This window comes from Monodelphis domestica, chromosome 5, assembly GCF_027887165.1.
Source record: "Monodelphis domestica isolate mMonDom1 chromosome 5, mMonDom1.pri, whole genome shotgun sequence".
Classification (NCBI taxonomy): Eukaryota; Metazoa; Chordata; class Mammalia; order Didelphimorphia; family Didelphidae; genus Monodelphis; species Monodelphis domestica.
Window position 1 is genome coordinate 304741050 of NC_077231.1, and position 23905 is coordinate 304764954.

General features: G+C 52.1%; 1 protein-coding gene across 1 annotated transcript in view; it reads right to left on the reverse strand.

Moving 5' to 3' along the window:
* LOC100032007 (oxysterol-binding protein-related protein 10) overlaps window positions 1-23680 on the reverse strand; it is a 106982-nt gene extending 83302 nt beyond the window's left edge. The window contains exon 1 of the mRNA XM_056800380.1: window positions 23245-23680. Within this exon, the coding sequence (XP_056656358.1) occupies window positions 23245-23519 (275 nt within the window). The 5' untranslated portion in view covers window positions 23520-23680. The remainder of the gene's footprint in view (window positions 1-23244) is intronic.
* Window positions 23681-23905: the final 225 nt, after the last annotated feature.

Below are 23905 nucleotides of genomic sequence, written 5' to 3' on the forward strand. Positions count from 1 at the left end.
ACCGAGGATAAGAAAAAGGAGATGCCATTTATCTGGCTTAGCTGGAGAACAGGATGTTCCGAGAGCCGGCACAGCGGCACATTTTCAAGGCATTGGAATAATATCCTTTTAACTCAAAAATGATTCTTAGGATCATTTACAGATTCTGAAGGCCTTGAGAGAATTGTTCATGCCTCCAGTTAGACTTTAATTTAAACACTCAACAAGTGCCCACCATATGTATATTGGCTAGAGGCCAGGCACAAGACTTGCCCGCAGAGAGATTGGGTTCTATCATGCTCTTAATTCCATTCCGTCAATGTAATGTCAGAGGACTAGGACATCCTCAAAATCCCATCTCTGACACAGTGGAGGGTCCAAAGGTCCAACTGGACCCACAATGGCTGGAAAGCAGCCAACGGTCACTTCAACATGATCTTGATAATTGGAGGGCTGATAAAATGGTGCAGGGAAAGGGGGGAAATGTTCAGTCACAAGAACTGGGTTCAAATCTTATCTCTGGCACTATAGTCACTTCTTTTTCCTGGGCCTCAGTTTCCTCCACTGTAAAATGAAGGGTGAGGGTTAGATCAGATGACCTCTCAAGTCCATCCTACATCTGAATCACTGAAGCTATTGAATTACAGTACAACTGAGAGATTTCAAAACATGACCATACTGGTGTGAGTTACCCTAACCTAGGCATTCTGGCATTATAAATAGATGGATGGATGAATGGATGGATGGATGGAGAGATAAAGAGATAAATGGATAGGCAGACAGATAGATAGATAAGCAGACAAATTGATAGATGGATAGATGGATGAATGGATATATAGATGGATGATTGAATGGAGAGATGAAGAAATAGATGGACAGACAGACAAATGGATAGGCAGACAGATAGACAAGTGGATAGATGGATGGATGGATGGATGGATAGATGGATAGATGATAGAGAGATGGAGAGATAGACAGATATAGAGAGAGAGATGAATAGACAGACAGACAGACAGACAGACAGACAGACAGATAGATAGATAGATAGATAGATAGATAGATAGATAGATGCTAGAGAAACAAGTAAATACCAACTTCTTGCCCTGGAATTCTGCACTCTTGGCTCTCATTCCACTCTCTTTGTCCACTTTTATTTGTCCTCCTTCCCATCCCACAGGAAAGGAGAAGGATCATTGAGCCACTGTGAAAGGACAGTTCAGCCAACCACTTGCTAAAATTAAACACAAGCAATATTCTAGAGACCACAGGAACTAGTCACTGGACCTGTCCATGAAATATGTGGAAGAAGTGACTCAGTCAACAGACAGCCCAATATTTATTCCAGAAAATGCCAGACTTGAAAAAACCTATACATGAAACTCAACAAACCCAGGTTCAAATCCCAATCCTGCCTCTTGTGTGAGGATATGGGTCTCGTTTCCTTTTCTAAAGCAGAAACAAAACCAGGAAGAATTCTTCCCTGGAGAACTTTGCTTTCTTTGGAAAAACACCATAAACCAAGAGGTAATTTGAAGAAAAGGGAGAGCATTCCAGTAGTAATGGAGTCAGGAAAGATGTCCAATTGGGGAAGGAGGGTGTAAGGCAGTGAGCATCAGCCCTGGGTACCAGGAACAGCCAGAGGGCCAGTTTAAGACCCAAGTTGGAAGCCAATTACTCATCATTTTAAAATCATCCCTGTGGTGTAAAACAATGAGATAAAAATTCCAGCCTCTGTTCCATTGGCCACTCCTAAAAATTAAGGCCAATATTAGCTTAAACCAACACATTTTCTTCTGAAAAGCTCCACAGGGATCTGGCTGGTTACTAGTCTTTCCCTTCAGTAAGCTATCTCTAATCTTTTTTTCCTCTTTTCATCACCAGTCCTGGGGATGGGGACAGGGGGGCAGGGTGATATTCTCACCCAGAAGCCAGTCTCTCAGAATTCCTCATTGTCCCAAAAGGGGGTGATTTGGGAGAACCTTGGGAAGACTTGCATGAACTGAAGTGGAGGGAAGAGAACAGAGACAGGAGGCTAATTTTTCAAAATAACACACAGTGTTGTAAAGACAATTCTAAAAGATCAGCGTCATGAGCCACCATGATGCCAGAGAACAAACCAGGAGGTCTCTTCCTCACTCCCAACATTGACGGGATGGACTTAGGGTATAGAACGAGCCACATCTCAGGCCAGGAACAATGAGGGACTCTGTTTTGCCAGACTATGCCTATCAGGTCCAAGGATGTTCTTTTGTAATAGGGTAAGGATTGGAAATTCATTTGTACTCACTGAAAAAAAATTTTCATTTAAAAAAGATGAAGGAGCCTATTTTAAAAGTGCTTTAGGATCCACGGTATTTATGTATAAGGTATTTTAAATATACTTCTTTAAATTTTATTAATTTACCACATACCAGGGGCCCAGAAATTTGGGGGCATTCAGGGTACTAGATATTCCTATGACATCTCATAAAAATAAAAGTTTTTTTTTAAATAATGCTGATAAGTCACTCAATTGGGGGTTATTCAGGGTACAAGATATTCCTATGACATCTTACAAAAATAAAAGTTTTTTTTTTTAATAACGCTAGATAAGTCACTCAATTGGGGGACATTCAGGGTACGAGAAATTCCTATGACATCTTACAAAAATAAAGGTGTTTGTTAAAAAAAATAACGCTGGATGGACTGCTCAGAAAGCGTCCACATTCCAATTTTAGCAAAGGTTATCTTTTTATTTATTACAAAGCTACATCTTTGGGAACTTTCCAACCAGAAACTAGATGGCTTGAAAGCTATTGCCGCATGTCAAAAATATTCTGAAGGAAACAGCATAATTTGTGGAGCGTCACCTTACAAAGTACACACAGAGATAAGCAAGTTTACTATTAAAAATGGAGTCGCTGTTAACAGCACAACTAGTGAACTCATTCAGTCCTTCAAAAGACACAGTTGGGATACTCTGCCAGCCTCACCTCAATACAAGAAGAAGATGGCGACCTCCAATGGAATGGAAACTCTTGGAGAGCAGGGATTGGACCATTTTTGCCCCAGCCCATAAGAAATGACTTTGTGGATGGCCTAAGGGTCCTCAGGGACCTTGGACAGTTCCCTCCATGCTAGAAGAAGACAAGAGATGATTCCATCATGGATGGGAAGACTCACCACTGAGGAAGGAGTCATCCCAAAGACCCTCATCTTGTAGTCAAACTGTGCCACCCCTCTGCACCTCATAATTCTTTAAAATGCCATCTCCATGGAGTCCGCCATGATTAAGACTTGGAAGGGTCTTAGGAAGTCCTCTTCCCTTATTTTTACAAGAGAGGAAACGGAGGCCCTCTCTTCCTGCGTGCCCTCTTTGGTTTCTTCCATGGAGTACCCTAACGCTAATTTAACTTTTTCTCCTAGCTCCAAGGTCACAGTAGTTGAAGATTTAACAGGTCTGTGATCTCCTGGATGTGTTCAATACAACATTCTTTTATAGAAATGCCCACAAAAAAATCCCTGAGACTTGCTGACCACGCTTAATGCAGGTTCTGTAGCCTTAATTCAGAGATATTGATTTTTTTTTTTAAAACAGGCAACACATAACAAAAACATCCTGTCCATTTGGCATCCAAATACTGGTGGAACCACTAATTGAGGAGTTTCAGGAACTGCTCACCCAACAAGGTGACTTTTAAAGAGCTGAGCTGAATCTACTCTGCGGGGCTCAGGGTGATGGGCAACAGGCATCGCCTCGAGAAATGCTGACTGTCTCAGACTTTAGTTCAGAGATCTCATGTATGTAGAATACATGTGTATAGGTACACACACAAACATAAAATAAACGTGTAAATATAAAATTAAAATAGATATAACTATAAAATATACACATGCACACAAACATAAAATAGATATGTAAATAAAAAACTAAAATAGATATATAACTATGAAATATACTTATACATACAAACATAAAATAGATATGTAAATATGAAATTAAAAATAGATAATTATAAAATATACATATACACACACAAACAAAATAGATATAAGTATAAAATAGATATATAATTATGAAATATGCATGCACACAAACATAAAATAGATATAACTATAAAATATACACATGCACACAAACATAAAATAGATATATAAATATAAATTTAAAAAATATATAAAATATACATATATACAAACATATAAACTAGATATATAAATATAAAATTTAATCCTCGGAACAACCATGGTAGGAAGGTGCTATCATGATGCCCACTACAGATAGGGAAACTGAGGCAAACAGAATAAATGACTTGTCCTGGTCACACAGCTAGTACATGTCTGAGGTCAGATTTGATCTCAGGTCTTCCTAGGGCCCTGCACCATCTGGTTGCCTCCTATAAGAAGAGACAAGATAGGAGACAAGGAGATGGCTCAATGGATAGAGCCAGATCTGGAGATGGAAGAACCTGGGTTCAAATCTGGCCTCAGACACTCCCTAGCTGTGTGATCTTGGACAAGTCATTTGACCCCCATTGCCTAGCCCCGACCACTCTTCTGCCTTGGAACCAATCCATAGTATTGATGCTAAGATGGAAGATGAGGGTTAAAAAAAATTAGAAGATACAGAAGAATTTGAGAGAGGAAAAGAGTACGAGCCAGAAGGGGTATTGGATAATTCTAAAGCAGGAAGGAAATGGAATGCAATCTATTCTTATTAAAATAACCTGGATTGGGATTGGCCAATAACTGCCCTTTTAGCAGTAAAAAAGGTCTTCTGTAACTAAATTGAATATGATGATCTTCAACAATTCTGAAAACATCCCTTTTGTGAAACCAGCCCCAGGGTACATTAGTAGGTCATTAATAAATTGATTAGCCAATAGTTCACTTATAAGAAAATCCATTTAATTTGTTTTTTAAGAGACTCAAACAAGTTAAGTTCTCAAGAGAGGGAAATGGCTTAAGACGGGCAAATACCATGGACAACATGACTTACTCAGACCTCGAATGCGTCTAACTCCCTCATTTTACGGATGAGAAAACGGAGACCCCAGAAAGATCATAGGAGTCTGGATCGAGGGTGAGAGAAACCTGGTGCCCAGAAAGTTCCTACTTTTTTTTTTTAAGATCAAGAAACAGAGAGCCTCAGAATTTAAATGACTTATCCTGAGTTACACAGGTAAGAGGATTTGAACTCAGGTCCTTGCACTCTAAAGCTTTCCCCCTTATACACTATTATGAAAATAATTAAGACATCTAAAACAGAATATAGCATAGAGGGAAACTTCCCAAATGAAAAGATCCAGCCTAGAATGGAGACTAGAATTGGGACCATCTTAATAGCTTGTTGGGGTCCTGGAGCCCTGGACAGCCAATCTGGTGAAGCCAAAGGACCCCCTTAGAGATTGCCTTTAAAATGCATAAAAAACACAAGACCACAAAGGAAAATTGGTCCAGACTGCCGGACCGACTACAGGCTGTCAACATCTAGGCGTGAGATGTCCCCCACCCGCTTTCCTGTGGGAATGGCCAGCCCAAAGCTGCTCCGGGAGGCCCAGCAAGGTCTGGGGTTTGCTTTCCATTTATCAGGAAACGTGAGGATGGGGAGGCCTCACCAAGTCCCATCCTGTGCCAATGGCATGGCATTTCCCCTTTCTTTTCTGCTATCTTCTCTACCCTGAGACACCTCACAGAGCTCAGTGGCCCAGAGCAGCACACTGGAAAGCGGTCATCAATAGGACGGCGGATGGATCACCTGATCGATCGATTGGAAAACCAGAGGCCGTGCGGGGCTCCGCAGACACTGAAGGCAGACGCTCCCCTGCCCACCAATGGAATCGCATTTAGGTATTTATAGCGGTTCTTCCTGTGGTGGCAAAGAAATGGAAATGGAAGGAACATCCATCCATTGGGGAACAGCTGGACAAAGTGCTCCATGCAGGGGATGGAATGCTCTTGAGATCTAAGGAATGATGAACAGGAAGATTTAAGAAAAAGCAGGAAAGATCCCCAAGAACTGATGCAGAGTGGAATAAGCAGAACCAAGAGAGCATCCTTCACAGTAAGAGCAAGATGGCGCCAGGATCCACTATGAACTGGCTCCTCTCCACCATCCAATGATCCAGGACAATCCGGGGAAGGACAACTACTGGTGTCAGCCGTGGATCAGAGCAGACTATCTTCCTCCTTGGGTTATTTCCAGTTTTATTTGGGGGTGTGCATGTGCTCTTACAACAGGGACCAACATGGTCATGCCTGTATAATACCGATCAAATTGCTACATCTCCAAGTGGGAAGAGGGGAGGGAGGGAGACTGTTTGGATCTTATCATTTTGGAAAATGTACCTTGAAAATTATTACTACATAATAACTGAAAAAATAAAATATCTTTGAACTAAAAAAAAAAGTTTAAAGGAAAAACAAAGAATCACATTTGGAGGAAGAAGCGGTTTAACATTCTATGAATGATTTTTGGCCCAAAAAAAGTGAACTTGAAAGTGAAGTGTGAAGGACTCCTGACCCCTGAAAACCTTTGGGAAAAGACTTAGAAGTCCATTGAACGTGAAATCCAGGACAACGTGAAGACATTTTCCCAATGACAAACAATTCTTGTGTCTGTGTCTGTGATTCAACCAAAGAAGCAGCAGAATAAAAAGAGGCAGAGGCAGCCAGGCCCTGGGGAAACCAGGGATCTGGGTCCAAGCCCTGCCCCAGCTAGGCTCTACTCAGTCTGGGAGTCGCCGCTCCCCTTCCCTGGCACGAATTTCCTCTTCAGTAAAATGGGAGATTAGGACTGGATGACCTTCTCGGCCCCCTTCCAATCATAAATCTCTGTCCTGTGATGAGCCTTCAGAAAGAACAATAGTTAATGAGGATGAGGAAAGGAAAACTGACAGGAGGGAGTGGTGGGAAGGGATGAGGCAGGAAACAAATCCCAGAGTGATGGTTCCAAGAACTATCTGTAACAAGGAAATGGACTCTGGGGAGGAAAAAGAAAATAAATTCTAAAAAAAAAAACAACTAATTCAATGGAGATTTTTTTAAGAATCAAGTCAAAAGGGTACTCAGCAATTATTATAGGATGCAGAACTGTAATGGATCTAGTAATTTCTTGGTTTTTGTCTCCACAATATTCCTGAGTACAAAAACTTCTATTACCAGAGCTACTTACTGCTTTTACCTTCTGTCTCACAGTCAATACAATGTATGGGTTCCAAAGGCAGAAGAGTGGCTAGGACTAAGCAAGGGGGAGGGGGGGTGAAATGACTTGCCCAGGGTCACCCAGCTAGAAAGTGTCTGGGGCCAGATTTGAACCCAAGTTATCCCCTAACTCAGCGCCACCCAGCTGCCCCCCTGCATGTAGAGTCTTTAACCTTACCCATCTACACATTGAGCTGGAGGTCTCTTCAACAGAAGAAACTCCTAAGAGTACAGTCTTAGAGTTTTATGGGGGAATTATAGGGGTACAAACTCGGGGCTGCCCCCACTTGGAAACACACCAGACCAGACAGTCTCTGTGGTCCCTCCCAGAACACAGGTTCTGGGACAAGAACTTTGCAGAAACACATTTCTTTTTAAATCAGCTAATAGACCTCAGGACACTTGAGAAGTTGCTGAAATGCTTCTCTGCTGACGGTGATCTGCCAAGCTTCATCCACTGTTGACTTTGAGGACAAAACACCACCAATCGCCACTAAATTGGCGATCACTGGCAAAATAAGTCACAATTAAACCGTTCTGACATCAGAGAACGAGAGGGGGTCTCAAGGATGCTATCTCTGTGTTTAGGAATAAACGCTTTTAAATGTTAACACAATGCACTAGAGCAGTCTATGCTGGGGCCGTCTGTGCTAGGGCAGTCCTTGCTACGGCGGTCCTTGCTACAGTGGTCCGTGCTACAGCGGTCCTTGCTGGGGCAGTCCATGCCAAGGCGGTCCTTGCTGGGGCGGTCCATGCTATGGCAGTCCTTGCTGGGGTGGTCCATGCTACGGCGGTCCTTGCTGGGGCGGTCCGTGCTACGGCGATCCGTACTACGGCAGTCCTTGCTGGGGCGGTCCATGCCAAGGCGGTCCATGCCAAGGCGGTCCTTGCTGGGGCAGTCCGTGCTACGGCGGTCCTTGCTAGGGTAGTCCTTGCTACCGTGGTCCGTGCTACAGTGGTCCTTGCTGGGATGGTACGTGCTACGGCGGTCCATACTACGGCAGTCCTTGCTGGGGAGGTCCATGCTACGGCAGTCGTTGCTGGGGCAGTCCGTGCTACGGCGGTCCGTACTACGGCGGTCCTTGCTGGGGTGGTCCTTGCTGGAGCGGTCCTTGCTGGGATGGTCCGTGCTACGGCGGTCCATACTACGGCAGTCCTTGCTGGGGAGGTCCATGCTACGGCGGTCCTTGCTGGGGCAGTCCGTGCTACGGCAGTCCGTACTACGGCGGTCCTTGCTGGGGAGGTCCATGCTACGGCGGTCCTTGCTGGGGCGGTCTGTGCTACGGCGGTCCTTGCTAGGGTGGTCCTTGCTACCGTGGTCCGTGCTACAGCGGTCCTTGCTGGGGTGGTCCGTACTACGGCGGTCCTTGCTGGGGAGGTCCATGCTACGGCGGTCCTTGCTGGGGCGGTCCGTTCTATGGCAGTCCATGCTACCGCAGTCTGTGATATGGTGGTCCATGAGAAAGACAAGGGTTCTGGGCAGGATGTCCTTCTTAGAGAGGCTTGCTGAGGGATAGAGCAGTGAGATACTTCATCCCACCTACAATCTTATAAACGCCGGGACCAAGGGCCAGGTGGGCCCCAGTTCTAGTGAAAGCAGAAGGAAAAATAAAACAAGCCGCCTTTGCAGATCCTCTCTCGTGCCCAGGGAAGAGAAGACGGTAGAAGATCACAGAAATCACATCAGTGAAATAGGGGAAGCTGGGGGGTCAGTTGAGCAAAGAGAACATGGGGGAAAGCCTAAAAATCACCCCTTCTCACTGCCCTAACACCTGGCTGGACTTGGCCAGAACCTGCTCTGAGCAACGTCCATTCCAGCTGGGGCAGGGGCGGGGCCAAACTATGACCTGAACAGCAGCCAGAGCTTCCGAGGAAGATGTCGTGTCTAGACGGCACCCCCACCCCCATCCCTCAAGAGACTCATTTGGCCGCTGGCCGACCCCAACCCCTTCCTTCCCATAAGAAGCAGCAGGCAGTTTGCTCAGAAGTGACCATCAAGAGAATGTCCATGGATGCCGGGGCCCATCCCAGTCGGGGCTCCGCCTCAGAGAGCACCGTCCATCCTGGCAAACTCAGAAAAGGGGCTGTTTCATGGAAAGGGGTCCAGGACACCCTGGAAGCCCCCATGAGCCCCACATTGGGAATCCGCAGAGCAGTGACTCATGGGTGCTAACATCAACGAGTCGCATTTCACGTACATTTTCCCATTTGATTCCCACAAGAAGCCTGTGAAGGAGAGCCACTCCTGCTCCCCTCATAGTATACAGGAGAGGACAAGTCCCAGAGCCCGAGACAGCTCTTCCAGCAGGTTCCCCAGCACCAGCCCAGCCTGGCCAGGATGTTTCTCCTTCTCTGATCTAAATATCCCACCAGACTCGCGCCCTGAATCCAGCCAGGCTCATCCCAGCACACCAGCAGATGCCGTAAGACCTATGGGTGGAGCAGGAGTAGATCTCAAGAAAAGCCTTCCCTGTGGTGGCGGCGTCTGGTGGCCCACTTCCATGGGCTCGTCCCTCGTGTCCCATCTCCCCCATCCCCCCGATGCCCTTCTAGCCAAAGCCCCCTTCCCAAAAGCGTCCCAGCACAAGTACTGACACAACTATACCCAGCCCGGATGAACACAGGAGGAAGAAGAGTCCTGTGAGAACCCCATCTGAGAAACAGAAGGGAACCTCCAGGAACTCCCTCAGGAAAATCCACGTGAATGCCAGCCCACGTGATGCCATCTTAGAGGTTGCCACGCTCAACACCCTCCCTGGACAGCCAAGGAAACTGAGGCAATGCAGGGGGACGATGACTTTTCCAGGGTCACACTGACGGCATGCATTGGATCCTGGATTTGAACTGAAGTCTTCCTGATTTTCAAGCCCAGGACAGCTTGCTACCTCGAGGGAGCTCCCTAAATTGGGGAAATCATTGATCCCAAAACAGGAATGAAGGGAGAACAGAGACATAGACATTGTAAGACCCTCACAGGGCTTCTAGGAGGCTCCAACAAGATAATTTATGTAAATTGTAAGAAAGACAACATCCTCATTACATCCCTGTATACAGTCATAGTGAACATTTAGATTGGCTTTCTAGGTACGATCTCATTTCAATCCTCACAACAACTCTGGGAGGCAGGTGCTTGGAGGATCCCCGTTGTATAGATAAGGAAACTGAGGCAGAGCATGGCCTCTTTTCCCCATCACAATGCTCCTATAGGATACATTTTCTCTCCCTCCTTGAATTCATGCAGTCACTGCTGCAAGAGACAGAGGGAGGGAAGAAGGAAGGGAGGGAGGAAAGAGAAAGGAAGGAAGGAGGGAAGGAGGGAAGGAGGGAAGGAAGGAAGGAAGGAAGGAAGGAAGGAAGGAAGGAAGGAAGGAAGGAAGGAAGGAAGGAAGGAAGGAAGGAAGGAAGGAAGGAAGGGAGGAAGGGAGGAAGGAAGGAGGGAGGGAGGGAGGGAGGGAGGGAGGGAGGGAGGGAGGGAAAGGAGAGAGAAGATGGGTTTTAGCCAAGAATAGGTTAAAAAATCTATTTGCAAATGACATGCTATATTTAGAATATTCTAGAGATAAATGGATTACCTCAATCCTTTGGCAGGATACAGGATAAATTCAAAAAGAGTCTACACTTTTCTAAATCAATAACAGAAGCTACTAGACAAATATATCATTTATGATAATCACCAAAAATACCAGGTGGGCAGACCCTGACCTCCCCGAAATCAGGAGCTCAATACAAAAACAACTCAAAAACAATTCTGACAGAAATAAAGAATTGAGTGTTTGGAAGGTTGGGGGTGAGCAGAGAGTTGCGTAAAAAAATGTCAATCGTAACCAGATTAATTTGTACATTTGATGCTAAACCGATCCAAATGCCAATCGACTATCTCCTAAGACTAGACGAACAAAGGACGGAGAGAAGGGGCCTTTATGAAGTGGGAGCCGCTCGGTGCCGGCAGGCACGGAGACCCAGCCAGGTGAAGCCACCTGCCCAAGGTTCTCAGAGATAGAACCAGGCAAGACCCATCTGCAGACCCAGGGCCACCTCCAAGCCCAGCACCACACACACACACACACACACACACACGTGTGCACGCTCCACTCAGGCAGCCACCCACCTCCAGGCCAGGCTACCATCGCTATGACAACAACTTCCTGGTGGTCCTCCCTGCATCCTGCTTCTCCCCCTCTCTAACCCCTGCCAGGCAGCTGCCCAAGTGATGTTCCTGCCATCCCTGGCCTCCTGCTACTCTCCCACTCCAGAAGTGCCAGCTCTCCCTGTGGCCTCAAGGATAAAATAAATGTTTTTTGGCATCTGAAGCCCTTCAAGTCTGGCCCTTAATTCTTCGACATTCCTTCCATGCACCCCCTCCACATCCCGGCCCCACTGGCCGCCTTGCTCCTGGCCACTGAAGATGTCAAATGTCGAGCGCTCATCACAGTGCCTGGCACTTAGGAGGTGCCTCATAAATGTCCGTTTCCTTCCTCTTCCCTCTTGGGCCTCCACGTAGCCAGCCCCATGCCCGGTAGGTATATCCCTTCCCTCCTCCTCTCTGGCATCCTCCAACACGCAGCACCCACTGATGCAGGAACGGGTAACAACAGTGCACCACGTCGGGCTCCCTGCATTCGTGTCCTTCCCCTGGAGCCCCCGGTTGTCTCCCCTGCCCCTTTAGACTCGGAGAGCCCGGCGATCGTTGCTTCGCTCCTTTCTCTGCTTCCCCAGAGCCTGGCACACAGTAGGTGCCTCATAAGCTAAGAATTCAAGGGAAAATTCCTTCTTATGGTCTGATTTATGCCACTGTAAAATGATTCTTCCAGATTCAGAGGGCAATAAGAGCCTTGAGGCTGCCTCTCTACCGCACAGGAAAGGAAAGAAGCATTTTGGGGAGAGATTCGGGACCGAGAACAGCAGCTCACCACCGCAGGGTGCCCTCAAGTCTGCCAAGCGAGCTCCAGGCACGGTCCGACACCCCGACAGGGAGGCGCCCTGATGGCCACCCTGTCGGGCAAATGAGAAAAGTGAAGACTAGGAAAGACGGGTGACTCGCCCAGAGTCACACAGCTGGACGGCCCTGAGGATGGGAGTCAAACTTTGTACTTGAAGGTTACCCCAGCCGCTTCCCCTACTGCCTGGGAGGGAGATGGAGAAAGGGGGTCTGAGCCTGACCGCCAGCAGCAGGCTGAGAGATTGCACAGCCGCCCGTCTCTTCTCCCCTCCTTGAGGAAGTCAGACTAAATAATCACGGCCCCCACTTTTCCCCTCATCGGCACCCTTCAGTTAAAGCAGTAGAAATCCTGCTGAGGGGGAGTCCATCAATAAGCGTTTATTAAGCGCCTATAACCCGAGGACTCCTGGGTCCCGCCAGTCACCCTACTTCTGAGCACACTGATGGGAAAACGTGACAATGGTCTGTTATTTCTAGTTTTAACTCGCTTTTATATGGAGTATATCTATGGAGAAATAATATAGAAATTTATTATGTCTATATATTCTGCTTTTGCCTCCTATTGAGTAAATAGGAAATAGGGTAAATAGTAAATTCTTGCTGGGGGGGGGGCTGCCTCCTATTGAATAAATGGTATATTTTTCTTGCTTTTTTGTTTTTTTTTTTTAATTTCACAAATCATATTTGAGAAATCTCTCCAAAGTATGTTTGGGCGTCAAAGGCATTACTGCGATTGGTTGTGTAAATGGGGAGCACACCCATAGGGGCTCAAAGTCAACTCGTAAGAGAAGATCCGCTCACACCAGTTTCTTCCTCTGCAAATAAGAGGGTGGAACTAGAGGGCCCCTGGGATCCCTTTCCAGCTCTACGTCGATGATCGATCAAGCGGCATTTATTAATCCCCTACTCTATGCCCCACACTGTCCTAGGCACTAGGGTTACGAAGAATAAATCAACCTCTCTTCTCAAGAAGATGACTGAGGCGAGGTGTGTGACCCTGGACAAGTCACTTACGCTCTCGGCCTCCTTAAGAACAAGGCTGGGGAGGGAGGCAGCGAGCTGATTCAGCGGGCTTAAAGACAAGAGGTCCTGGTTCCACACGGCCTCGAATACTGCCTAGCTGGGTGACCCTGGGCGAGTCACTTCACCCCAGCGCCTCGCCCTTCCTGCTCTTCTGCCTTGGAGGCCCTAGGCGTGTGGGTCTAAGGCGGAAGAGAAGCGTCTTTTCTTCGATGAGGATTACAGTCGCTTCTCTGCTGTGGGGCTGTCCGGAGAATCCGGGGAACCAACACCCCAAAAACCTTCGCGGACCTAGAAGAGAGCGCAGAGCCGCCTCCACATCTAGCCCTCGGGCGGCAGCCACATCTGCAGCTCGTCTCGGGCTCCAGCCAGGCTTCCCAGGCCCGGGAAGTGGAGCCTCCCCATCGGGGGGCTCCAGAGGAAAGGCTGGCCGGGAAGGACGAGAGCCGGCCCGGGCTGGGCACCGTCCGGCCTCGTCTCCCCCGAGTTGCCCTGGGAGGGAGCCGGCACAGATCTACTCCCGGAGGACAAACCTGAGGCCTGGAAAGGGAGAGGCCACCCAGCTGCCCCGGTGGCCCCCCTTCCTACCTGGGCTCTGGGACACCAGAATTAGAGTCAGAATGAAAAGAAGGCCGGCTCTCGTGGGTCAAAACCCCCCTTTAGGGGCGTCATCCCACGTTCCCGGGCCTCAGTTTCCTCAACTGAAAAAGGAAGGCGCTGGCCAAGCCCCCAGGACTAGTCCGGAGAAGCCAAGGAGCAGCGTACGTGCGGCTCCGGCCGTGGACACGGGGCTGGCCGCAGCGATGGGGCCGCGTGTCTGCTGCTCTCTCCTTAGTCTCGACGGCTCACCGAGAGGCGAGCAGAGATGGGAGCAGCAACGGTGTCGATAAAAAAACCCAACGAAGGGCTCGCGCTAGACTGGCTCTGAGGTCCCTCCCTCTAGACCGCCAGTTACGGATGAACTCCTACAGTAAAAAACAAACCATCTTAGTCACCAGGGACGGCCCACAGCTCCATCCTGCCTCCAGAGGTGGGGGGATGCAGGGGCACAATGGCACTAACCAGGTCAGCATCGCTACAGGCCTGGCTTTTCTTTGTCAACGAGGGAGGGTCCAGCGCTGGGGATGGGGTGGGGGAGTTTCTAAAATCTTAAAAGAAAACAGAAAACAAGAACATGTGAAAAGCCAGAAGCTAACAGGTCAGAGAGGAGGAAGAAGCTCCACAATGGCGGTTGCTCCAAATGATTCTTCCTAAATTATTATCCTCCTGGGAAAGCAATCTGCCGGGCTGACCTCGGGACCAAGGCTCCAGGTGGAAGGTCTCCATCGATGAAAGACTCATGTCTAGAACAGATGTAATGTAGTACACACAAAGAACACACAGGGACTGATTTTTCCAAAATGGCGCAGTAGCCCAATGGGCTCTGGGAAGGCGCATGGAGTTTCCAAAATGGCGCAGTAGCCCAATGGGCTCTGGGAAGGTGCATAGAGTTTCCAAAATGGCATGGTAGTCCAATGAGATCTGGGAAGGCGCATGGAGTTTCCAAAATGGCGCAGTAGCCCAATGGGCTCTGGGAAGGTGCATAGAGTTTCCAAAATGGCATGGTAGTCCAATGAGATCTGGGAAGGCGCATGGAGTTTCCAAAATGGTACAGTAGCCCAATGGGCTTTGGGAAAGCGAGTGTCACTCTGGAAGCTATAAATATTACAATCAATCACCAAAGGCCATCCTAGGGAGCCCAGATCATTCCTCCATGTTTCAAATGCTTCTTCCATTAGCTGATAACCTCAGCACAGCGAGCCTAGGAGAAGTTATTCCTGACTTTGAATGCAGAGATGGAGGCACAGAGCAAGCTTCTGCTGGTACACACAAGGGCTGAGAAGTGGCCAGGGGCAAAGACACTCAGACACTTACTAGCTGGGGGACCCTGGACAAGCCACTTCCCCTGTTCGATGGGCCGGACAATGCAATGATCTAGAACAATCCTGAAAGACTCGCGATGAGGACAGCTACCCGGATGAGGATCAAAGTGTACAATCTTTCTCATCGGCGTATTTATGGTTTCAGTTTGGGATTTCAGTTATGGATGACTTTGCTCTTACAGCAATGACCCATATGGAAGTGTTTTGCATGAGTATAAAAATAATTTTTTAAAATATAAAAACATGCAATGGGAAAAAAAGGGAAATAAAAATAAAATGGACAATCCACTGCAATATCTTTGCCAAGAAAACTTCAGAGGCAGCCACGAGTGAACCACAACCAAAGGCTCCAATCCACCCTACACCCAGATACCAAAATGCTTCCCTAAGACATGGGTCTGTCCATTCTACTCCCAGGCACAGAAACCTACATACTGGCACCAACTCCCTCCACACTGTATCTGTCTATCCCAATCCCAAGTGGCCCAGTACTTGGTGCCAGGAATAGGAAACAGAGTATAAGCTAGACTCTGGCTAAGACTAGGAAGTCACTCAACTTTAAAATAAAACCCATCGTAGATTAGCACTGCATGAGATGTGTGATCCAGCAAAGAGGCACGGGCAGCACCTGACTCTGAGCTCAAAGGTTGGGGAAACGTAGTCAGCGCACCTGGGAGGGGATCAAGTCAGTCTGGAAAGGGGTGTTGTGGCAGCCAGATTCGGGGGGCTCTCGGAGCCAGGCTCTGGAGTCGGGGTCTCCTCCTCTGGCAAGGGGCAGTCGTTTCCTGGGCAGAAGAGCGACCCTGTCCAAAGGGAAGACTCAAATGAAAGAATACAACGGAGTCAGTCTTGTTCCAAGAACACGTTGAGCATCGCCATCCGCTCTGATAGACAAAATGAGGCCTGAAACACGTGCTGATGATCAGGTATCTGTCCTGTCACCCCGGCCGGCCATCTGTCGACCACTGCGGGAGAGCAGAGGGCGTCCGTCTTAAGGCCGTTTCCCTGAATTTCACGGGGCTCTGCAGGATTACAGAAACTGACATTTGACAGAAAAACGTTCCACTTGCCTCCGACAAGAGCGCCTGGAATAATGTTACAGAACATTCTGTACAAAGGTACCAGCGGCAGGTTTCCCATAAAACCCAACAGAAGCACATGAGTCAGGCTAATAAAAAACCGAGCAGGGAGACCTCAGCCAGCGCAGCAGGAACCTAACTGGGCCAGCCAGAGTGACTCATTAAGGCTTCTCCTGGGCCACTCAAGTGGCGGCCATGTAAAAAAGGGCTCCACGTCCCTTACAACCGGCCACCAGACCAGTCAGGAGGAGCAGGTCAGCTTCCCGGGCTGCCCAGCCCACAATGGAGCTGATGCTCTGAAGTGTCTCCAACAGGGAGAGATCCTCAAGCCCACAGAGAACTCCATGGGGGAACGGACGTGGCCGGAGCAGCAGAAAGGGCGAGGGAGAAGAGTCAGGAGCTCCAAAGGCGAATCTCTGCTCCCTCCCACAGGGTGACCCAGGCCAAGTTTCTTCCATTTCCTCAGAGGTGAAATGAGGGGGTGGACCAGAAGGACCTTCCCACTCTGCTGACCCTTGAGGGCTACCCTTTCACTTCCAAGGACCTTCCCACTCTGCTGACCCTTGAGGGCCAAGCTCTCACTTCCAAGAACCTTCCAGCTCTGCTGATCCCTGAAGGCCACCCTCTCACTTCCAAGGACCTTCTCGCTCCACTGGCCCATGAGGGCCACCTTCTTACTTCCAAGGACCTTCTGGCTCTGCTAACCCCTGACCACCTTCTTACTTTCAAGGATCTTCCAGTTCTTCTGACCCCTGAGGGCTACCTTATTACTTCCAAGGACCTTCTGGCTCCACTGGCCCATGAGGGCCACCTTCTTACTTCCTCTCCCATCCACTCTTCTAAGGATGCTGCTGCTGCTCTTGTCAGGTCATCCTGATGTTTTCCAAGGACCTTCCCACTTCTGGCTCTTCTGGACCTTCTGGCTCCACTGGCCCATGAGGGCCACCTTCTTACTTCCAAGGGCCTTCTGGCTCTGATGACCCATGAGGGCCTCCTTCTTACTTCCAAGGACTTTCCAGCTCTGCTGGCCCATGAGGACCACTTTCTTACTTCCAAGGACCTTCTGGCTCCACTGGCTCATGAGGGCCACCTTCTTACTTCCTCTCCCATCCACTCTTCTAAGGATGCTGCTGCTGCTCTTGTCAGGTCATCCTGATGTTTTCCAAGGACCTTCCCACTTCTGGCTCTTCTGGACCTTCTGATTCCACTGGCCCATGAGGGCCACCCTCTCACTTCCAAGAACCTTCCAGCTCTGCTGACCCTTTCCTAATACATCCGCACTCCAGAATGCCCCAGAGCATCCTCTGCCCACTGCCCCATTCTAGATCAGCCCCTTGAGAAAGGGTACAAGCTTCGGATCTCGACTGCCCTCTCATTTCTCTTCGAAAAGACCAGGGAAGGAGCAGCCCCTCCTGGCTGAAGTTTACTTCCCTTCTTTTGGTCTGGACCCCCAGACTTCCTTTGCTGGCCTGGGGAGCTCCCATGAGCACCTCAATTAATTCTGTCGGGTCCCGCCACCCACAGCTGCACCTACGCCGTTTAAAGGGTTGGCTCAGGCACCGCCAGGGGGACGCTGCCGGCGTGTGTCAGAGACAAGCCAGGCTGCCTGTCTGATCCCCTCATTACCATTCTCCAGGCGCAGCCAAAGCGCTCTCTTAATGGAGGGTGACCGAGTCCAGTCTTGCCCTGCCAGGAGCATCACAAATCCAATAAATGGGGGAGGGGCCCCTTAAAACCTCCACACTCCGTCTTTGGTCCTCCTCCACTGCCGGCCAGAGCCAGCCTAAATGGCCGTCAGGAGATCGGAAGCTTCCAGGAAATCTCTTCTGGGGTCCTCATCCAGGCAAGGTCTGCAGGCACTGAAGGGTTCTTTACGGCTCCCTGGCAGCCCCAGGCCTGGATCAGGGACATCAGCCCCCTCTGGAAGCATGGCCAAGGAAGGAAGGTGCCTGCGGGCCCCAAAACAAAGCCTGGGAGGAATCTGGAGACACTCAGGAAGACGTGTAAGAACGGATGCAGAGAGAAGCAGGCAAAACCAGGAGAGCGTCCAGCACGGGGCCATCAACGACATAAAGGAAAGCAACATCAAGCATGGCTTGATAGCCAGGTCTGCAGATGGGAGGTCCTGGGTTCGAATTTGACCTCTGACCCCTCCTAGCTGTGTGATCCTGGGCACATCACTTCATCCCCATGGCTGGCCCTTACCGCGCCCTTCTGTCTTGGAACCCATATGAAGACAGAATGTAAGGGCTAAAAAGTGTATAAGGAAGCCAGACTTAGACTAATTATATGGATGCATTATAAAGCTCAATCTGGGTCCAAGAAAATTGAAATGAAATAAACTTGAGGCGGGGGCCACAGAGGCAGAACGGGGCATATGCCAAGTCGGCTCATTCTGCTTAAATCCGGTTTTCAATTATAAAATAAGAACTAAATTGCGAGTAAAACTATCAAATTAAACATGTCGGGAATGATTCCAAGGGTGTCCCGAGGCCCTCGAGCAGGTGGGAATCCAGGTGAAAAGGAAGGACTAAGGAAGGGGCTCCTGAGGTTGGATCTCCGCAAGCGTCACTCTCTTTGGTCCCTGATCAGGCCTCTGAGAAGAACCCAGAAATGTGTTTAAATGCATAAACTAAAATGCGGAACTAAGAACAAATCGATCCACAAACGGTGGGTTAAACTGCAGAACGACAAAGGAATCCGCGACGAGTCCGCCTTCCACAGCCTGGCGCTCCATTGCGCTCTGCAGAAGAAACTCCACAGAAATCTCGAGTTTGGTGGAATCCAGACAGCAGCGAAGGCCAACAGAGGAGCGCAGAAGGGTGGGAGACCAACGTGCACCCAGGGGCGGGAGACCGACGTGCGCCCAGGGGCGGGAGACCGACGTGCGCCCAGGGGCGCGCGCAGAACACGCACCGATTTCATCCTCTCTAATGCCTCCAACGAACGCCGCTTCTTGCACTGCAAACACTCCACAGGAGAAAAAATGGTCAGACTGACTTCTCGGGTACAAGGGGGGCCCCCAAAATTTGACCGGGGAGTTCCAGATGGGGGGCACCCCGAGCCCCCCGCCGGAAGGGACACTGGATACACCTGAGCAGCGATCCAGCGATTCTTAAGTGACTGCAACGCTGAAGGGCTCGTGACGAAAAGGCCGGCGGAGTCGGAACGCAGGCTGAAGCCGACTACTTCCTGCCTGGTTTCTTTAGCCATCCGGCTAATATGGAAATCTGCTTTGCATGACTGCACACATATAATCTCTCTCCAAGGGCTCGCCTTCTCAAGGCGGGGAGGGGGAGACAGAGGATTGGGAACTCAACAGGTTTTTTTTAATAGATTTTACGTGTAATTAAGAAAAAATGGAATATTAAAATTTCCAACAACAAAAAAAGTGTTTGGATCCCAGGTTAAGGAGACCTAAGGTGTGCCAGGCACTCGGGATGCCGGGCCAAAAGGGAAAGCGAGTCTATCAAGAGCAAGGGTGGCCCGGATGGTCAGGGGGCAGCCAGGCAAGAGAGCCAGGGCTGGAGACGAGAGGTCCCGGGATCTCATCTGTCTTCAGACGCTTTCTCAATGTGTGACCTTGGGCAAGTCCCTGAAGCCCCACCACCTAGCCCTGAGCACTGGTCTGCCTCGGAATCAGTACACAGGAGTGATTCTAAGGGGGGGGGGGGGGGAGAAGGGAGGGACGAAGAGAGAGAGGAAGGAGGAAGGAGAGGGAAGAAAGGGGGAAGGGGGGAAATTCTATTAGTAAAAAATATGGCAAACCCCAGGGGGTCGCTGCTAAGTATTTGGGGTGACTCCCAAGCCACTGAAGGGCTTCAAAGCAAAGGTCTTTTTAGTGGAAAAGGCTCGGTCTGACCCTCCTCCCTGAGGCGGGCTGGCCGGGAGCGGCCCAAGCTAGAACTGGACCGTCCCGGGCGACAGACCCTCCACCTCTCCTCGGCTGGCACCCCCAGATGAACACTCGGATCCCATCCAAGAGTCGGCCTTGGCAACCCTGGTTCTCCCCAGACAGGTGACTGTTACCACGGCGATGGTTTCAGGGGAGCCGGGGAGAAGGAAGGGTGACGGGGAGCCTTTGCAGGGCTCCTGTCAGGGTCGGCTGGAACAGGAAGTGCAGGAACCGTTTCTGGCAGAGCAGAGCCAGCCATGGAGCAGAAACCTCTAGGAAAGGGGAATAAAGGATGGGGGTGGGGGGGTGGGGAGTGTTGCTGGAATTGGAATCAAAGGACCCAGATTCGAATCCTGCCTCCGAGGCTTCCTGCCTTTGTGGCTGTGAGCACAGACCTCAGTTTCCTCACCTGTTCAATCAGGAAGTTTGCCCTGATGATCACAGGCTCCTCCCAAGGCGGTGTCTGTGCCTTTTTACCTAGAGGATACCCTTAAAAATACAAGCCCTGCGGCCAGTGTCTCAGGAGACAGGCAGCTCTAGAGGAGCGGTCCAGGGTCACCTGTGGTCCGAATCTGGCCTAGGACCCTTCCTAGCTGGGTGACCCTGGGCAAGTCACTTCCCCCGCCGGCCTCGGCTTCCGGCTCTGTCCAACAGACAGACGACAACCCCAAAGGAAGGCCCAAAGGCTGGACCACCGAAGCACAGCAAGCGGGTGGGAGGTTCTCGGGCTGGTCCCTGCTGGGGCGCCTCCGGCTGCCTCTTCACGAAGCCCCTCCCCCACAGTGCAGCACCGACCCTCAATGGAGCAGAGGCCGGGCGGCCCCTTCGAGAAGCTGAGGCCAGCCCAAGGAGAGGCGGATGTGCCCAGCCAGGAGCGCCCCCGGCAGAAGCTCCCACAAGACCCCAGAGAGGCAGCCCAGGGCAGGGGAGGCCGGCCAGGGCGAAGGAGCTCCTTGCTGGGTCTGCCCGTCCCCTTCCCCGGCCTCCGTTTCCTCCTCCATCAGCCAAGCTGGACTGGAGGCTGGACACCTGGCTTGCCGCTGAGCCTCGGCCCCCAGCCCGGCATCGAGGTGGCTGCGAGGAAGTGAGCTCAGGGCCTCCCGGCGGCATCTGCAGGAGGCCTGGGGAGGCCCGGAGAGGGCCGAGGTGGAGACCAGGACTGAGAAGGACACGCAGGGGAGCCTCGAACAGGGGGAAGAATGGAGAGAATCAGCCCAAATCTGTGGCACAGGACGACCAGGGAGAGAAGCGCAGGAGGGGTCAGAGACCCAGGCTGGGGCCCTCCTGCCTCCGCTCCCCCCTGAGCTTCAGGCACTTCCGGCCCCCCAGAATCAGCTCCAACCTTGGTCTGGCCCACAAAAGCCCTCCAAAGACAGCCTCTTCCCTTGCCCTGCTCGAGGCCTGACACCCATCCATGAGGAACATGGGCTAAGGGGAGCCGGTCAAAGAGGAGTCCCCAGAGCCCTGGAGACTCTCGAACCCAGCACCCGGGGATGCTCTGGCCCTTCATTCCAGCCCAGCTCCTTGGGAGGCTTTCCAAGTCCTCCCCCAGGTGTTCTGCCCCTTCCGAACTGCCCCCCCAGACCCTGGGCCGGTCACACCTCCCGGGTGAAACATGGGGGACTGGCCTGTTTCGGTGAATTCCTAAATGGGGCTTCCGTTGGGAGAGGGACTTGGCCAGGGTCACCCAGCTAGGAAGGGTCTGAGGCCGCGTTTGATCCTTCATTATTTCTTTGGACAACCAAGTCCAAGGAACACCCGAGGGCCCACCTGGGTGCAAAGCCTGGAGTTGGCGCTCCGGACCCAGCTCCTCCCACCTGCACCCCGGAAGCCTCCGAAGGGAGCCTCTTCCAGAAGGGCACCCCTCGAGTCGGCCCCTCTTCCCCCAGCGCTCTGCCCGGAAGGAGGGGGCAGGGAGGCATCCCCAGGGCGTACCCCCGGCCACAATAAAGGGAAGGAGGCCGAGAAAACCAAATTAACCACCCCTTCGGGACCCAGGGGAACTCCCGCAGGTGCCCGGGATCCCCCGCCCAGCGGGGTGCCTCTCCGCCGGAAGCCCTCGGCGCCCGCTTCTCCTCCACCCCACCCCCCATCAAGCAGCACCCAGGGCTCCGGCCCGAACCCCCCGGCCTTTCGAATGCTCCCCTCCCCCACGAACAGGAAAGTCCTTCCCTGCACTTTGCAGGCGGAGGAGCGGCGGCCTCACGTGAGAGCCCTCCGCCCGCTCCCAGCAGAAACTGACCGGCGGGGGCAACGTTAACACCTTCGTGGGAGCTGCGGCGTCTCCGCTGCAGGGGGAGGGAGCCCGAGCTTCGAGGCGGCCGCTTCGCCCGGCTCCCCACCCTCCCCACCTGTTCTTTATTTTGCTGAGAAGCAGAGGAAAACTTTGGGGAGGGAGGGAAGGAAGGGGCAAGGCTGGCAGCCAGAAGAGGCAAAAGGAGCGTTCAAAAGCGAAAGTACAACTGGTGCCGCCCCCCACCCCGCCCCCATCACCAGGGCTAAGCCCCGCGTCCGTCCGCTAGAAAGGGTCCTCGCAGGCCCCCCCACGGGGCACACCAGGATGGGCAGCGAGGCCGCCGGCGGGGGAACCCGGGGCAGCCTCGTGGGAAAAGCTTCCAGCCCAGCCCCTAAAGGGGCGCCCCCAGGTTCTTGGCGACCTTCGAGGCCACAGGAAATCCGTCCCGACACCGGCAAAACCACACCCTGTGGCCCTCCCCGGCAGCCGGGGGTTACTTTAAACCGCATCACAACCCCTGGGAGTCACCGGCGTTTGCAAAGCCAAGTTTAAAGGGTGGTGAGTGCCGGCAGGCAGGGAGGGGTCTGGCCAGCCAGCATCCCTCCTTGGGGGGCCCAGGAGGCCGGGCTGCACCTTGCCAAGGGGGCTCCCTTCCATTACTCCAGTTTGGGGAGACCTTCAAGCCCCGAAGATGGAGGCGGAAGGGCCCTCCCCCCTCGTTCTCACAAAGTGCAAATGACTTTGGGGAGCTCGGTCTCACGAAGGGAGGGGAACGCTGGGACTTTTTCCGAGCTGAGTGGCCGACAGGAGCCGCAGACACCTTTCTCCCGCCCCAAACTTTAGCAGCCCCTCGGCATCGGGAGGCGTGCAGCCGGGCAAGCATCCTCTGCAAGCACATGCCGCCCCTCCGCTGGCCCCGCGCCGGGCCGGCCGGTGCCCCACCGCCACACTTCCCCCGCCCCCCGCCGCTGGGCCGGGCCGAGGCCCCTCACCTGTTCTGCCAGCCCTGGAGCAGGTTGGTGTACTTGCTGAGCACGCCCTCGAGGGCCGGCTCCCGCCGCCGGCCCCCGGCCCCGCACGGGCTGGCGGCCACCGAACCGGGGCTGCTGTGGCTGCCCCCGTCCAGCCGCCGGCCCCCGGCCCCGCGGGCGGCCCACGAGCCCGAGGGCGACGAGCCTGCGGAGGTGGCGCGGCTGCTGCTACGGCTGCTGCTGCTCACGCTGCCAGCCCCTTCGCCCGCGCCCCCCGCCGCGGCCGCCTTATCCATGGTCCGGCGGCCGGGCCGCGCCGGGGCCGGGCCGGGCCGGGCCGGGCGCGCTGCTAGGGCCGCCGCCGCCTCCGCCGCGAGGCTGCTACGGCTTGGGCTCCAGCAGCCGCTGCTCGCGCTCCTGATCCCGGGGAAACGCCTGACTCATACGGGAGGGAGGGAGGAGGAGGAGGAGGAGGAGGCAGGGTAAGGGACTAGAGCCAACCAGGCGGGAGGCGCCCCGCGGCCCCTCCTCCGGCCTCCGCCGCCCCTCCTTCCCTCCCTCCCCGCCGCCCGCCTCCTGCTCCACTTTGCCAAGCTGGACGGGGCGCCTAGCGCAGCCCTACCCTCATCTCCCGGGGGAACGCCCAGCCCCGAGCTGCGAACCCTGACTGGAGAGGGGCAAC